Source organism: Mustelus asterias, chromosome 19 (genome assembly GCF_964213995.1).
Source record: "Mustelus asterias chromosome 19, sMusAst1.hap1.1, whole genome shotgun sequence".
In the NCBI taxonomy this organism is placed as follows: domain Eukaryota; kingdom Metazoa; phylum Chordata; class Chondrichthyes; order Carcharhiniformes; family Triakidae; genus Mustelus; species Mustelus asterias.
Genome location: NC_135819.1, coordinates 81,453,797 through 81,471,049, shown reverse-complemented (window position 1 = coordinate 81,471,049; position 17,253 = coordinate 81,453,797). Strand labels below are relative to the sequence as shown.

Genomic DNA, 17,253 nt, shown 5'->3' with positions numbered 1-17,253 from the left:
ATCAACAGAAAGGGGTTCCACTCCCTGAATGTTCAACTCGTGTGTGACCACAACATGAACATTATGCACGTCTGCGCGAGACATCCAGGCAGCGTGCAGGGCAGCTTCATTATCGGGAGCATTGGGCATCCCGGAGGCATTTGAGGAGGAGCCCAGGCTGCGGGGGTGGCTCATGGGTGATATGGGTTACCCGCTTCAGACATGGCTGATGACGCCTGTGCGGAGGCCTGTGTCTGAGGCGGAGACCCGCTATAATGAGGCCCTTGTAGCCACCCGCATGACAGTAGAGAGGTGCACTGGGCTCCTCAAGATGCAATTCTGGTGCCTGGACTGATCTGGCGGGGCCCTACAATACAACCCAGTGATCTCTTCGCGCATGGTGGTCGTGTGCTGTTCCCCAACACGATCTGGCTCGACAGAGAGGTGACCTATTGGAGGAGGAGGAGGAGGAGGAGTGGAGGCTGACCAGCCGGGCATCGCTGGGGAGGATGACCAGCAGCAGGAGGAGGAACAGGAGGAGCAGGAAGATGAGGAAGAGCACGCCGAGGAACACCAACCAGGCGCTGGAGAGCTGGCAGCTCAAATGAGGCATGTGAGGGTGGCTCGGGAGGTCCTGATCACCAGGCGGTTCACTCGTTCGGGGTTTATGTGTGTGGGTTCCATCCCCCCACCCCTCAATATTCCTTCTATCTCCTGCGACATTGTCACACCAGAGTGGTGGGCCTGGGTACTCTGTTCATGCGTTTTTTGGCAGGCAGGAGGGTGATGATGACTCACTAAGCACCATTATGATGATGCCCTGGTACAAACGACTCCTAGCTGAACTCCGCATGCACGCTGGCACCTGGGCCCACGTCTGTGTAGGGGGTAAGGGATCTGAAACCTCCATCCAGGGCCCTGGGGCGGGTGGGGTGGGGGACGGGAGGGAATCGCTCATGGGGTCTGGGGAACCAATGCCTTCCTTTTCTCAGTGACGCAGCATTGGTTTAAGAATGTGCATTCAGAGATACCCAAGGATATGTTGATTTCAGCTGTTCAATTTCAAAGGGGAGTCAAAGGCTTATTTAAGTTCATATAAGTTTCAAAAGTAAACAAGAGGTGATCAAATTTTATTTGACTCAAAAGTAGGGACCATATGAAAATTTTTATATTTTGGAGTGAGAATAGAATCGGAGACGAAAGGGAAAATGATAGTTTAGAGTTATTGTGGAGAACTTGGAGGTGGCGGCGGGAGGAATATCTGCTGGAAACAGGTTTGGACTGGGAGACGGTGTAATCTGAATCAGCTATCCAGTCAAGCCAGAAATGTCGAGCTTGAAAAAAAGCAGTCTTGTTCTTAAGTTTTGGATTTCCACAGCAGAGGGGAAGCCAGTTTGATAACCGGATGGTATGCCTTGTTAAAGTGACAGCAGCTTTGCCTTGGGGTATCATAAAATCCCTACAGTACAAAGGCCATTCAGCCCATCAAGGCTGCAGTGACTCTCAGTATTGTTACTGTTTGTTCTAGCTAAAACATCTCTAAGGGAGTGTTGCCGGGGGGGGGGGGGGGGGGGGGTGTGTTTACTTGTGGATCTAAGTAGTGAGTTGTTTCGGGGTAATGTTTTGAGATTAATTTTACCTGTGCAGTTGTAATCTTGTGTGCTTACATTTTATTTTCTTCTCGTTAATAAACCTTTTACGGGCGGCACTGGTGGTTAGCACTGCTGCCTCACAGCACCAGGGACCCAGGTTCAATTCCCAGCTTGGGTCACTGTCTGTGTGGAGTTTGCACTTTCTCCCCGTGTCTGCGTGGGTTTCCTCCCAGTCTGAAAGATGTGCTGGTTAGGTGCAAAGGCTATGCTAAATTCTCCCTCAGTGTACCCAAACACGCATCAGAGTGTCGCGACGAGGGGATTTTCACAGCAACTTCATTGCAGTGTTAATGTAATCCTTACTTGTGACTAATGTATAAACTTTAATTTTTAAACTTGCTGGATTTTAAGAGTTTGTGTTGTCTTCTCATTTTCAGAATACAAAAACAGGGTGTGGCCCATTACGCCAAGTTTTCCTCTGGATTTAATATCTGCTGTGGTTGTACCATCAAGAATACGGGCATGTGTGATGCAGTGTGGGTGCTATGCTTTTCAATAACGGTCATGTCATCAACATATTGAAAGTGAAAAATGCCCGTGTCAATTTCTCGTCAATCACAGCAACTGGCTCCATACTGCTTTCGAAGCTGAAATACCATTTCCCCTCAGGTAATGATCTGGTAAGCATTTTCACATTTTTTATTCGCTCTGTATTGGAACATGGGGAAACCCATTTTGTCAAGCAGCAAGGTAGAGCAACTGAATGTTCAGAAAAGGGCAATTATTATTTTTTATTCATCTGTGGGACATGGGCGTCGCTGGCTGGCCAGCATTTATTGTCCATCCCTCATTGCCCAAGGGCAGTTGAGAGTCAACCACATTGCTGAGACTCTGGAGTCACATGTAGGCCAGACCAGGTAAGGATGGCAGATTTCCTTCCCTAAAGGACATTCGTGACCCAGATGGATTTTCCCGACAATCGACAATGGTTTCATGGTCATCAGTGGATTCTTAATTCCAGAAATTTTTCATCAAATTCAAATTCCACCATCTGCCATGGCAGGATTCGAACCCAGGTCCTCAGAACATTAGCAGAGTTTCTGGATTAATAGTCTAGCACTAATACCACTAAGCCATCACCTCCCCAATTATTGTCCCAAATTACCAGTTACTCAGGTGCCTTACAAGACTGAAGTCTGGAGCCATTCAACAACAGAACTTTTCTTTAGGGAGATTACTGCTGAACCTCTAACTTGTTACCCACAGACAGATCTCTCTCTGGCTACCAGCTATGGAATTCAAACCAACTGAATGTAAAGCACAAGGTGTAAAAGTAGTCCAATGCCATATCTCATGGTGAATAAACTCTAAATGACTATGAAACTTTGGACCCTGGGACCTTAAATCGAATAGTCAGTACGTTAGTCTGATCTATCATTTTTTTTGATTTTTGTATTTTACTTGTAATGATTGAAAACTTAGTTCAATCCTTGACTGCAACTAAAGATGATTTCTAAATAAATATCTTTACAAAAAATCTTCCATGAAGGTCAAGGTCTGCTAACATCAATAATTATATAGCAGATGCACAATTGATTCACAAGATTGTGTTTTTTAAAATGGGTCGCAAACAAACCCAACATTTGTTGGTAATTCCTAATCGCCCTTGAATGGAGTGGTTTGCTCAGACATTTCAGAGCGCAGGTAAGAGTCAACCACATTGCTGTGGCTCTGGAGTCACATATAGGTCAGACCGGGTAAGGACAGCAGATTTCCTTCCCTAAAGGACATCAGTGAACCAGATGGGCTTTTACAATGATCGAAGATAGTTGTACCATGAAACTAACTTTCAATTCCAGATTTATTCATGGAATTTAAATTCTCCCAGCTGCCATGGTGGGATCCCACTCCAATGTACTTTTCAACCATATAATCAGTACCATACACACAGGATTCGATTACTGTATATGAAAATTAGCACCATTTGTGAATGTGCAGACCAGCATAACTCTTAACAGTAGATAGTTTAGAAACTAAATGTTTATTTTTAATGCATTCATTCCTCCCATATTTGTGCATTACGGCTGCATAACCATCTCACAGTTTAGGTTCTTAACAAGTTCTTCTGTTTCTCTCCCACCAGATTGGTCTGGGCTTCCCACCTCTCCCTGGAGATTGCCTGGTTTTGGGATGGAGCAGAGTCTACATTTCTTTTTCCACTCATGCAAGGGACGTGGGCATTGCTGGCTGGACCAGCATTCATTGCCTATCCTTAGTAAGCAAGGGGATGAAAGGCTACCACAAAAGGTAGGAATGTGGAGTTCAGGTTGCAAACAGTAAGCCACGATCTTATTGAAGGGTGGAGCAGGTTTGAGGGGCTGAGTGGCCTACTCCTATTCTTACGATCATATGTAACAAAGTGAATGAGAGGAATAGTTACGTTTGTCTGAACACTTCACATGATCCCTAAACACATTCCTGGAATAATAGTTCTTTTGGTTGCCAAAATAGGTCGGATACCTGAACTCGAGGGTTGACTTTATATTTAGGTCAATAAACAGCTAAGATAAGCTTTATGAAGATGAAATGTGAACTCGGCTTCTCTCTCCATGGATGCTGCCGAACCTGCTGCCTTTTCCAGTATTTTCTGCTTTTATTTGATTCCCGCAGTGTTTGAGTTGCAACATCAGTGTTTCTAAATAAGGGCCAACATTCAATCAATCCATAGTTTAGATTTCCTTTGACAAAATAACAGATGAACATTTAATCAGACCCAAGGCCATTATACAATTGGTGGAATTTCCTCATTATGCAAGGAAAATGAGTGCTTGTCTGGAGGAGTGGTTCAAATAAGATTCTTCTTTCAATAATTATGGATCTTCAGCTTACAGGAGCTCTTTCCTCATCAGTTATCTATGATGCTGCGTCTATAGTGACGGCCTCTGAAATTCCCGTTCCTTGCTCTGTACAAGTGACGTGCAGTGATCCATCCCTTTAAAAGAAGGAAAGTTATTGAATGAGTGTCGAATTCGGATATTAAGAGAAAGTTACCAAACTTTTCAGAACCAGGTGACACGATGATGGTCACAGGTGGAGTCACATCTATAATAGACTGTCAGGGGTTTCATGTAATTTCATTAACTTATTTCTGGTTAATTTCAAGCCATCTTCCCTGTAAAATCAAACCCTTTTCTAAAAGCTATTTACAATTGGATGATAGTATCAGGAAGTTTGCAGCACAGAAAGAGGCCATCTGGCCCATCGTGTCTGCCGGTTAAAAAATGAGCCTAATCCCACTTTCCAGCATTTGGTCTGCAGGTTACGGCACCCGAGATGCAAATCCAGACACCTTTTAAATGAGTCGAGGGCTTTTGCCTCTACTACCCTTTCTCACAGTGAGTTCCAGACCCCCACAACCCTCTTGGTGAAAGAAAGGTTTCCTCATCACTCCCCTAATCTTTCTACCAATCATTGGCCCTTAGTCAGTGACCTCTAGGTTAAGGTAAACAGGCCCTTCCCATCCACTCTGATGCAAAAATGAGTGTGACCTACTTCAGTAAAAATATGGAATCAGTATCATTAACCTATTCACGGACCCAAAGAGAGAAGCAGAAAAAGCGGGTTCAGCTCTTTGTGCTATTTGTTCTCTTGCCTCATTATTATAGCTCAGTGAAGCAGCAAATAGGGCTTAATGTATTGTGATACGCCATAGACACACACATAACAATCATATACACGGTGAGAACTTAGGAGTTCAATGTAATGACAGGTCACTAACTGTGTTCTGGAACAGTCAGTTAACTCTTTCAAGTCACAAGCACAGTAAGATTAAAGAGAAAGCGTGATGAATGTCTGAGTGTTACCCAAATTACAGATCGGTCATTTTATGTGGAGCACACAGCAAGCTGACAGGAGCATAGAACCACCCCGTCAATATTTGTCCTCATCAGGAATCCTGCACATTGATTAATAACCAGCTAGAAACTGACCTGCACTGTGGAAAGGAAAAGAGCACCTTCCGGCATCTGTGCAACAAATGTGCCATTATTGTGATGTTTGCGATGGAGGGGGTGGCAGCTCAAAGGTTTTTACTGACCAACAATGTCTTGATAACAAGTGAAACAAACTCTGGAGCTGTTGTGAATATTTCAAACCACAGTCAACTCCATTGTTCAAATTGGTTCCTTTGTTCCTAATTTGTCTTCAACAAAAAGTGCTTCTGATTAATTTTTATGCAACATTAAATTGGCCATCTTAATTGTTCAGTTAAATAGTTATTTAGCAATTTTTCCCTCTCCAGGTACCCCAATTTTATTGGTAGTTTATGGTGTCAAGTGGTGTGAGAACTGGTGGAGTGGCCTCAGGTTACTCATGTATTTTAAACACTCAGATGGATGAATGTCATCGGTTCATGGTTCTGTCACATTGTCACTTCCAAAACAATTCAAGTTACAGATAAACTGACAGCTTGGCAGACCGATGAATTTGTGAGCTTTGTGATCTGCTATCAAATCAAGTGACCTTCCTGCTCTATCCTTCAAAACCGAGGACTGATCCCATTCAACACCAGTATGTAGGCACACAGACTCCAATCTTGGGGCCAAGAACAACTTGTTCCAATGCCGAGTAATGGAGTTGTTACTGGATTACTGGAGTTATTAATGGAGTTATAATGGAGTAATGGAGTGGGCAGCACGGTGGCACAGTGGTTAGCACTGCTGCCTCACAGCGCCAGGGACCCAGGTTCAATTCCCGGCTTGGGTCACTGTCTGTGTGGAGTTTGCACGTTCTTTCCGTGTCTGCATGGGTTTCCTCCGGGTGCTCCGGTTTCCTCCCACATTCTGAAAGACGTGCTGGTTAGGGTGCATTGACCCGAACAGGCGCCGGAATGTGGTGACTAGGGGAATTTCATAGTAACTTCATTGCAGTGTTAATGTTGTGACTAATAAATAAACTTTACTTTAACTTTTATTATAACTCTCATCTTTTGTCATTGATGGCAGAGGTTAAATGTGCCATGTGTATAGTTGCATTAAAGCAAGTGCATTAACCCACTTAGAGCATTCCTTCACAGCAACTCCAGACTTTTAATTTACTTTTAACCATCACAGTATCATCACATGGGAAACAGGAATAGGCCGTTTGGCCCCTCAAGCCTGCTCTGCTAGATCATGGCTGATCTTCTAATTCAACAGTATTTTCCCCACTATCCCATATCACTTAAAAACTTTAATATCTAATCTATCGATCCCTGTCTTGATTCTAATTAATTACTGAGATGCCACAACCCTATAGGATAGAGAATTACAAGGAGTCACCACCCTCTGCGTAAAGAAATTCCATATCTCAGTCCTAAATGGTCTAGTTCTTATTCTGAGACTGTAGCTGGCAAAGTCCTCATTCCCCCCGCCTCCACCGGAATCATCGCGAGCAGGACAGAAAATTTGGCAGATTATTTAAGGGCCCACTAATCTTGAATGGGAATTTCCAGTTTTGGGGCACACACACACAACCCCCCCCCCCCCCAACCAGGAGAAACATCGTTCCTGCATCCACCCTGTTGAGTCCTGTAAGAATTTTGTACGAAAATTTCTCCCAGGTCAATGTGCTCCGAGATGGCTAAGTGGCTGAGGGCTGGTGCAGATTTAAACCACAGTAAGCAGGAAAACCCAGGCTGGCTGTCTGATCTGCATTAGATCAGTGATTTTCAGCCGCAGAAGCATTTCAGGAGCTACAATGGAACTTGGAGCCCTGGACAGGGGAAGGCAAAAAAGTTTCAAAGGTTCCCTTTCCCTAAATTACAAAACAGGGAATCTAGCTGTAGGGAATACAGTTTGTGGTCAGAGAAACAATAATATCAGGCTTAGACTCAGTCACACGAAACAGCCCAGGGAACCGGGAGAAAAAAGAGAAAACATATCAAAGGGAACTGATGGCTGTGCCAGAAAGTAGAAAACTAGAATAAATAAATCCCATACACTGCTTCCAAAATCTCTCAAAATGAACTTTGAGACACACGCACCTTTTCATGGTGAGAACAGATACAATGTCATGGTTGCCGCCTTCCTTCAGTTGTAAGTCACGGAGTACAATCTAATCAATAAAACAAAGATTATGAAGTGGGTAAGAGAGCGTTCTAATCATTCATCTTATCAAAATAAAACAATTATACGCAATGCATTCCTTGCTCCCTATATCCAGCTTCCAAGGTGCAAAGCTGATTTTATCCAAAGGTTGACACCTAATTCAAACAGCAACACAAAACACAGCAACATGGCCAAGAGCCATCCACATTTCCTTACATGATACCATACCTCAAGTTCTGAGCTTTAATATTCCAGGGGGCAGTGAGGATTATAGTGATGTTAATAATATTGGCTGGGTAAGGAAGGACGGGAACAGAAGTACCAATCAGCTACTCTCCAATAACTTGTCAAACAAGATAAACATGATAGAATTAACCTCTTCAAGAAAATGTGCATAGAACATAAAATCCACAGACAGCACATTATAGCATCTACTAGTTAAAGTACTTTGCAAACAGACAATCCTCTATTTGCTTATTATTTTGTTTTAATATCAATATATTTTTCCAACGCTATTATATATATTTTTCAGTTTGGATTTAAAAGATTGAGGCAATTATTTGTTCTCTGAAGTTTGACTAGGACAGTAAACAAGGGGTCTCGAACACTAGTGGACCTGTATTTAAAAAAAACTTTTCCAGTGTAGACTTTTAAAAAGTTTTCCTCTATTGAGCATCATTACATGGAAATAAGTAACACAGAAGCCCAGCACACAGGGTGTATACTTCATTGGACAAGAATTTCACCGTAGCCTTGTTCCACTGTTGCTTTTGCTGGTCCAGTTAGGAATAAGGACTCACCACTACATAGCAAAGCACAGGGAACAAACTCGAGTAAACTATGTACGAGGACACAACGTGTTGCCACAGATCCCAAATACTGAGTCAACTGAATGACGGAAATAGTAATCAAAATGTAACTAGCATTCCAAAACTGTACAAGCACCCCCTAGTGGCATAATACCATATATCTGTTAGATTATTACGATGAGGTTTAGTTACAACATTCAAACCAAAATCCATCTGGTTACATTGTTAACCTTGTATTTGAACAACAGAGGCACCTTTTCACTCTGCACTGCGTGACAAAATCATTAACTCATCTATCATAAATAAAATCACCATTGTATTAAACAATGCTGAAGAATTCATCAACTGAATATGATGTGGAGTTGCCGGCGTTGGACTGGGGTGGGCACGGTAAGTAGTCTCACAACACCAGGTTAAAGTCCAACAGGTTTATTTGGAATCACGATTATTTCGGAGCGTGATGAAGGAGCAGCGCTCCGAAAGCTCGTGATTCCAAATAAACTTGTTGGACTTTAACCTGGTGTTGTGAGATTTCTTACTGAACTGAACAAATTATTGAATATTTTTATTAATTTTGTTTCTTTTATGTATCCTTGAAGTCAGTCAGATTTGGATGGTTGTTGGCAGCAGAGGGTAATAACAGTGATCTGGAGCAAGTTCCCCAACTCATGGGGTGGGAGGGAGGGATTGCAAGGAGCGGAAACTTCCCAAAATCCCTTGACAAAAGCAATCTTTGCTGGTTTTGTGGTCAAGTCCAGCTGTCTAGTGTGGCATAGACTAGAAAAATCCCAAGATCTGACATAGCTCATCACAGGGCTTAGCATCTGGTGATTCCGACTGACCTGATGGGTTACTGGGCTAGAGATGGAGAGGAAAACTGTGAAAACAAACCAGCCAGTGCTTCCATTCACAATCCAATGGCTCCGGTTAGACAACAGGATAAGGACAACAAAAAGAGAGAATGCTGGAAATACTCAGCTGGTCTGACAGCATCTGTGGAGAGAGAATAGAGCCAATGTTTCGAGTTTCTGCTCGCTACACCGATACTGTCAGACCTGTTGAATTTTTCCAGCATTTTCTGTTTTTATTTCAGATTCCAGCATCTGCAGTATTTTGCCCTTATCTTAGGATGAGGACAAAGTGAGGCCTGGTTATAATACCATCCAAAATCAGCTTGCCGACACTCGTTGCCTGGGGTCATACATGAAGAAAGATGACTTGTGAAAATTTATTCAACACTAGACAGAGGATTTTTAAAAACACTTTCTACCGCTCCTCTCTCCCTTCCAAGCTCTAACTTCTACATATCATGGAAGTGCACAGATTTTCAAGTTAGCCTGAGGAACAAGAGCTGGCCATCCACCCCTTCAAGTCCCATTCAATAAGATCATTGCTTATCTTCAACCTCAAATCCACTTTCTTGCCCAAAGCCCATATTCTTCGATTCCCTTACATGCTCAGCACCTTCTCAAACCCAGCCTCGAGTATATTCAATGCCTGAGTTTCCGCAGCCCTCTATGAGGCAAAGAGAGCACTCGCAGTCCACAGTGAAAAACAGAAACAGACCTGTGCTAATTCGTTTCTTTCCTGCTCACATCCTTTATTGCCAGACTCGTAAAGCTCGAGGCAGACAGAGGAAACATTTCCCGGCGCCTGAAAGGCGTGGTGTTTCCTTGCTGGTAGTGGAGTACCTGAAGGAAACACGACCTTGTAGGTGTCAGATCCAGACTCACTCCTCTCCTGCAGAAAAGCACAGGATAAAATAAAATGCAAAGGACTGTCCATGGAGATGTTGAAGATGCTATGGTAGAATAACTTACAAGGTAAAATATCTCCACAACTTGATATTTTATCCAACAGAGAGAACAGTTTCCCATTTCTCCACCAAAACAATACAGGACAATATTAATAAAAACTTTAAACGCAATCTTATTCCACTTTGACAAGCCAAAATTTGTCATTTGCAGTAGAGACTTCTACATAGCAATAAGTCCCATGGATTTTCATTACTGTAAATGAAAGATGAAGGATAACACAGTTAACAAATTCAAAGGCAGCACTGGAGATAACTGATAAATAAATTCAGCCTGTGGCGCACAGGTTTTAATAAACGCCATTGGTAAATCATAGATTACCTGCAGTCGGTTGCACACATGTGATTTAGATAATTAAATACCGTCATGAAAACATATGCCGTGGATAAGTTTTTTTTTCTGGAATCAGAAGTCAGATTTCAATACCTTAGCCACAATATTTCGTGCGGAGCACTCGACAATGACAGAAGCTTCTTCTAACGAACTGCTCTCCTTTCCCAACAGTAACGCAGCTTCAATAACTGCTCCAACAGCGATCACCTCATCAGTGGGGATGGAGTTCAACAAATCAACATCTGGGAACAGATCCCGAATCATCTGCTGCAATTTGGGAATACGAGCAGAGCCCCCACAAAGAACAACCTAAAAAAAGGAATGAAAGAAAATGTATCCAAAACACTTGAAAAATTAGAACAGAATAATCCAGTCTAATAAAGTTCCTGTTTTTCAGAGTTCCTCGGAAACATAATCATTTTCACAGTAACTTCATTGCAGTGTTAATGTAAGCCTTACTTGTGACTAATAAATAAACTTAAGCTAATCTATTATAGGATTGAAGTAAAGGAGGATAGACTGTCATTTAATAATATCTTGAATTTTGAGACAAAACTAAATTAACTTCAGTAACAAAAAAGCAACTAAATATTTGTCATTTCCATAAGCTTATTTCTAATGTGTTTTTTACATTGGTGAGCAAAGGGGATGAGGTAGGACCAGTGGTCCATGGATGGTTTTTTTTGCCTTGCTTAAGTGGCCCACAGACAACAAAGGTTTGAGAATCACAGGTTTAGATCGACATTTATGTTTCGACATCTCTAGACAAACCTTTGATATTTCACTGCCAGAAAGTCCAGCTTCCTCCACAAGCTTCTGAATAGGTTGGACACTTTGACTGAACAACGCAGAGCAAACCGATTCGAATCTTGCTCTAAAAATAAGATGCACATGTTAATTATTAAGACAGTCTACTTTTTACAAATGATTTCAAATTCTGGAGTTATAAAGGATTCGATAGCTTCCTGATCTGTTGGACATTAAGGGAATAGTCGGTAAAATAATTTAATCTAAGTTGTTAATTGTGTTTCTATATTAAGGTCACAATTTGCTAATGTTAACCATTAAAACAATTCCAAAATAACTTCACATTACAAGATGAGGAAATATTGAAACTGCTTCAATTAGAAAATCCAGAACTAACAGAATAATCATGTCAAAATTAACAACAGAAAACACCATCTTCTTTCATTGGCCATTGGAACGGAGGGGACTGAGGGAAGATTTATGAGAGGGCCAATGTGAAGTCAATAGGAAGGACCCATTTCCCATTGAGTGGTGACTAACCATGGGGAACTGTTCTGATTGTGAGATTTTGAAAGACTATTGTTTTGAACAGTCTGCTTAAGGTATAATGCAGTAAGGGAAGGGCAGTTATGCTGACAGTGAGTAGCAAAGAGAGAGAGAGGGGGAGAGGAAAAGGACTGCAGTTAGTGTGGTCAGAGGAGAGAAGCTACCCAAACTGGATGCGGGAGAGAAGACAGAGTCTGGTTGAAGAAACACATCCCGTAGCCTAAGGAATCTGGGAGATTCATCCCGGCATGGTTGGCAGTGGGGGAGAGGATTTTTGCATTTCCTGCTGATGGTGGTACAGAGGTCAGACTACTCCAGCTAACTCAACACCGTTCCACAATCAACTGTGGAAGTGGGCCCTTTTCCTCAAAATGGAGGCAATCCTAGGAAATTTGTAACTAGCAAAATGGAGGCATCAAGGGAAATGTCGTGTGAATCTAGAATCATGATACAGAACGAGGTGATTCATCCTTTTGTGCCTGTGCCCGATGCCATAAGCCTAGAAGCCAGCCTTTAGGTGGAGGCCTAATACGACAGTCATAACCAACAGTCAACACCAGTATATCTCTTGGCCTAATACAACTAACTATGTACATACCTGGACACACTGCAATCGAAGTCTAAGCCGTCATGAAGTGAATCGACAAAGCAATTTGAACTGCCCAGAGTTGACAGTGTATGCTTAGCAACTTCAGCACTATTAACTAGCTTCAACATGGCTCTTGCGTTGCTCTTTATATTGTGCCTAAACAACCTAATTTAAAAAAAGTTCAGTTTTAATCTGGCAGAAATGGAGCAAGTACTGAAAGTGAGCTGTTATATTCATTTTTCCTGCTGTGCAAACTCTTACCTCTGAAACTCTGAAGCTAAATACTGTGCCAAGGCTTCTGTGAAACACTCGCCTCCTATGCTGTCATCAGTATGTGACGCTAGGACTCTATACATGCCACTGTTTATCTCTACAACTGTAATAGATAGGGACGATCCACCAAGTTTGTAAACCAGTGCATGACTATAAATGGATAGAAAAAGATATAAAATTATACAAAACCTGTCAGGTTTCACTGTTTAGCTTGCTCAAAACATGCTTACAAAAACTGAAAACCACGTTAATTAGCAATAAATAGCAACATTAAGTGCAAATAGTGTTGCTTTGACTATGAAAATGAATAAGATACTCTAAATGGGTTAAACTGAGCAACTCTATCAAGATCTATCAACAGATTTGATTGAATCATCTGGTAAGACTGTCAATTTCTAAAAAGGCTCCTCATGCTTCAAGTCCCATTTCAATTCTGTAAGTAAAATTAAATGCAAATATTTATATAACTGCAACTAAATGTAAAGATTCTGATGTTCCACTGAACTAAAATGCTTTGAATAGAGACAAGCAGATGTCAAATTTCTTAACCTATCGCAGTCACTGCTTCAACAATTAAAATATTGATACAGGTTACCTTTTCTCAGAAGGTGATTCCTGTCCAACCCCAAATGCAAGAAGAGCTGCCGCAGGTTCATGAATCAATCGCAGCACGTTGAAACCAGCCGCCTGGGCTGCCTGCCTACACAAACACAGCATGTCACACCAAACAGGTACATGATCAACACTTAACCATCTATTCACTGGAGTACACGGGGAAAAAACTAAACACTCATTTGCCATGGGAGAATGTCTCAAAATAAATCAGAAATGAAAGAAAGGCAAAGATATAAACCAAAAAGGTGTCAAATGTTTAAATGCACAGACTAATGAAAAGTAGGTTGATCAGTTTGAACTTTTGCGATTGGAGAGATTAAAGAGGTCTACTTTGTTTACCTCAGAACATTTTTCTGGTTCTTCCCAAAGTCCAGTGGGACAGTTATGACAACATCATTTACGTCAGGGCCCAATGCGGACTGTGCCGTTTCTGTTAACAAAAATAAATTCAATTCAGCAACAGAAATAAAAATTTAAAATGCTGAAAACAATTATTTAATCTCAAAACATATCCATTATTAACCCTGCACCCATCCTGCTGGCTACCAAAGGTCCCATCCTTTGTTTATATTCTTTTACTTCAGCCTTGAATACGAATATCTGCCATGGTTCAGCCTCAACTGAGACAAAAGGCTGTGGGGTTCAAGCCCCACACCAGGGCTCCAGCACAAAAACCTAGGCCAATGCTCCAGTGAAGTACTGAGGGAGTATTGTACTGCTGGAGGTCCTGCCTTTTGAATGAGATGTTAAACTGAGATGCAGTCTGACATCTCAGGTGAATGCAAAAGATCCCACGGCACTATTTGAAAAGCACAGGGGGTTTTGGACCCCGCCCCGCCGTGCCAGACTAACCGAGTCATTTAGAATGCAGACACAGGCATCACAGAATGAAAAAATTTAGAATGCCCAATGCAATGTCATCACTGTTCCACTTCACAACAGTTCAGATTTCTGATTTTTAAGGGTTTTATTTCATATTTGTTCTCCAGACGCGGGCAGTGTTTGTAAGGCTGCATTGATTGTGCTGAGTCTATTACTGCAGCCAGTGTGATGATGTGCCCTCTGTGGTGATCTGATAGGAAATTCCAGGATTCTGTCCCAGAGATGGCGAAGGAAGAAGAAAAGATGCCCAAGTCAAGATGGTGGGTGGTTTCTGACAACACGATTATCTTCCTTTTTATCAGCTATGATTTTAGCCGGTAGGTGCGTTTCGACACGACCCCCAGTGATTGAATTTTATCAGCTCTCTTTAGTGCCACACTCAGTTGAATACTATCTTGATATTCGGGGGAACAGTTCACCCAATTCTCAGATTAAAATTATAATACTCATTATATTAATGTCAATCGAGATTGCTAGCCATGTTGCAAGTTAGTTCATTAAAATATTTAACCTGTTCTAAATATTAGTCTACTTTGTAATGTGAGACTGAGTTCACACAAACACTATTTATATAATGCACACATTTCCATGGTAAAGAGCTCCTTTACTACTCAACGTAAACTCCTGGGCGGCCAAAGTAGCTCCTTGCTTTGAGACATGATTGAGTCTTCATTGAAGCCTGATCATTTTTGAAAATTTAAAACACAAATTTCCCACTGAAAACAGAATTACACTCACCTTTCATCTTCTCAAAAATCAACTTCATTACTTCCTCTGGAGGGACAGTCTTGAGCTCTTCCCCAGTATCAATCTCATATCTGGGTTTGCCATCCTTATCAATAACCTGCGTAAACATTGAAAAAGACAACTCAGCTTGAGCCCAATTGCAACTGAATTAATTCTAAGCAGCAAAATGTAAACTGTAAACACTGTTGCACAGAGCTCCAAAGGGATGATAGTCCATGAGAAATCCTGTATGCTTTGCAGTCTTCCCTGGTCACACTCATGTTAGGTTGAAAGTCTAATCCTTCACTCCTCCCTTTGATTAAGGCACTGGTACGAAAAAAAACCTTTTGCTGAGTTCATCACCAGCGGGTCAGTCATACCCGTAACTCCTGGCTTTCCTCAGAGTATCACATCCGGTACAATTGTTAATATTTTCATTTCAGTGTAACTGCTCTAAAGCTGCTGCAAGGGGAAGGGCATTTCCCCTGTAACATGAATTGTGTTCTCAACAGTAATCTATTTACAGTGAATGCTCTCAATTTCTACTGTTAAACCACCGCTTGTTTTGCCATCCTTGATGCAAAATGTTCATTTGTTCTGATGAAAGGTCACACATGCCCGAAATGTCAACTCTCTCCACAGATGCTGCCTTACGAATATTTCCAGCATTTTCTATTTTTAATAAAACAATGCTGCAAGTTTTTTCATTTCAGACACTGTCAAGGTCACCTTTTAGCGACCAAAATATATTTTCAATGAGCCACTAAAAAAAGTTGTAACAGCTTTCCGAAAGTTTATAGTACCCCACTTCTGTCCTGTAACCATAAGACCATAAGACATAGGAGCGGAAGTAAGGCCATTCGGCCCATCGAGTCCACTCCACCATTCAATCATGGTTGATTTCAACTCCATTTACCCGCTCTCTCCCCATAGCCCTTAATTCCTCGAGAAATCAAGAATTTATCAATTTCTGTCTTGAAGACGCTCAACGTCTCGGCCTCCACAGCCCTCTGTGGCAATGAATTCCACAGACCCACCACTCTCTGGCTGAAGAAATTTCTCCTCATCTCTGTTCTAAAGTGACTCCCTTTTATTCTAAGGCTGTGCCCCCGCGTCCTAGTCTCCCCTGTTAATGGAAACAACTTCCCTACGTCCATCCTATCTAAGCCGTTCATTATCTTGTAAGTTTCTATCAGATCTCCCCTCAACCTCCTAAACTCCAATGAATATAATCCCACGATCCTCAGACGTTCATCGTATGTCAGGCCTACCATTCCTGGGATCATCCGTGTGAATCTCCGCTGGACCCGCTCCAGTGCCAGTATGTCCTTCCTGAGGTGTGGGGCCCAAAATTGCTCACAGTACTCCAAATGGGGCCTAACCAGTGCTTTATAAAGCCTCAGAAGTACATCCCTGCTTTTGTATTCTGTAACCTTTCTTACCTTACTATTAACATAATATATATAAAAAAAACATCTTTCAGAGCCTTGGTATCAGATGTTGTATTTGTTTGCATGGAGTAGGTTAATTTCAGCAGTACATTTTTACACTCTCATTAATGATCTCTCTCCATCAGCATACAAGCTGACTGACAGGAATGGAGGACAATTAGTCTACAGTCTCACACAAAGTTATAATTACTTTCAGATAAAAGCAAAAACAGAAAACGCTGGAAAATCTCAGACAGTATCTGTGGAGAGAGAACGGAGCCAACGTTTCGAGTCACGGTCATTTTCATCAGGTTTTGTTTTTAAGAAAGCGAGCTTAAAAAAGCATCAAAATAATTTTCTAACATAGGCCATTGCTACCTTTATGTCAATACTTACAGAACATTTGCTCTCAGCCACATGCTTCTGAACTTGAGGATCATCAAAACTAGCAAAAAGTTAGAAACAGTTTTGAAGATAGAAGGACACCAATTAATTGAAAGATTGTCAATGTATAAAATTCCAAAATAATTTCTATCTTTTGAAAATGTTATTACATGCTTCCCGATTACAACATTTATATAAACATCTACTAGAGTGACAAATAATTTATTAAATGTCAGTTCACTTGTGTGACCTAGCTGGAAGGGAGCCTGCACAGGACTAAAACAGAAACCAGAGCCAGTATACAAGTATTAGGAATAAAACAAGCAATCTTGGCCCAAATTCTCTATTTTCTGTCCCTCACTGCATTACCACTATTGGATCTGTGGACAACTTACAGTAAAGACTTGAATTCTTTCCTGCTCCTTAGAATTACATCGAGCGATTCCAC

General features: G+C 41.7%; 1 protein-coding gene across 1 annotated transcript in view; it reads right to left on the bottom strand.

Annotated features, from left to right (window-relative positions):
- Positions 1-3,415: 3,415 nt before the first annotated feature.
- The window catches only part of hspa14 (heat shock protein 14), a 29,418-nt gene continuing 15,580 nt past the window's right edge, over positions 3,416-17,253 (bottom strand). Inside the window, exons 4-14 of the mRNA XM_078235992.1 lie at positions 16,818-16,866; positions 15,004-15,109; positions 13,723-13,813; positions 13,364-13,468; positions 12,757-12,918; positions 12,505-12,660; positions 11,385-11,487; positions 10,707-10,922; positions 10,033-10,206; positions 7,594-7,664; positions 3,416-4,563 (exon numbers count right to left, since the gene is read on the bottom strand). Coding sequence (XP_078092118.1) covers positions 4,485-4,563; positions 7,594-7,664; positions 10,033-10,206; positions 10,707-10,922; positions 11,385-11,487; positions 12,505-12,660; positions 12,757-12,918; positions 13,364-13,468; positions 13,723-13,813; positions 15,004-15,109; positions 16,818-16,866 — 1,312 coding nt within the window. The 3' untranslated portion in view covers positions 3,416-4,484. The remainder of the gene's footprint in view (positions 4,564-7,593; positions 7,665-10,032; positions 10,207-10,706; positions 10,923-11,384; positions 11,488-12,504; positions 12,661-12,756; positions 12,919-13,363; positions 13,469-13,722; positions 13,814-15,003; positions 15,110-16,817; positions 16,867-17,253) is intronic.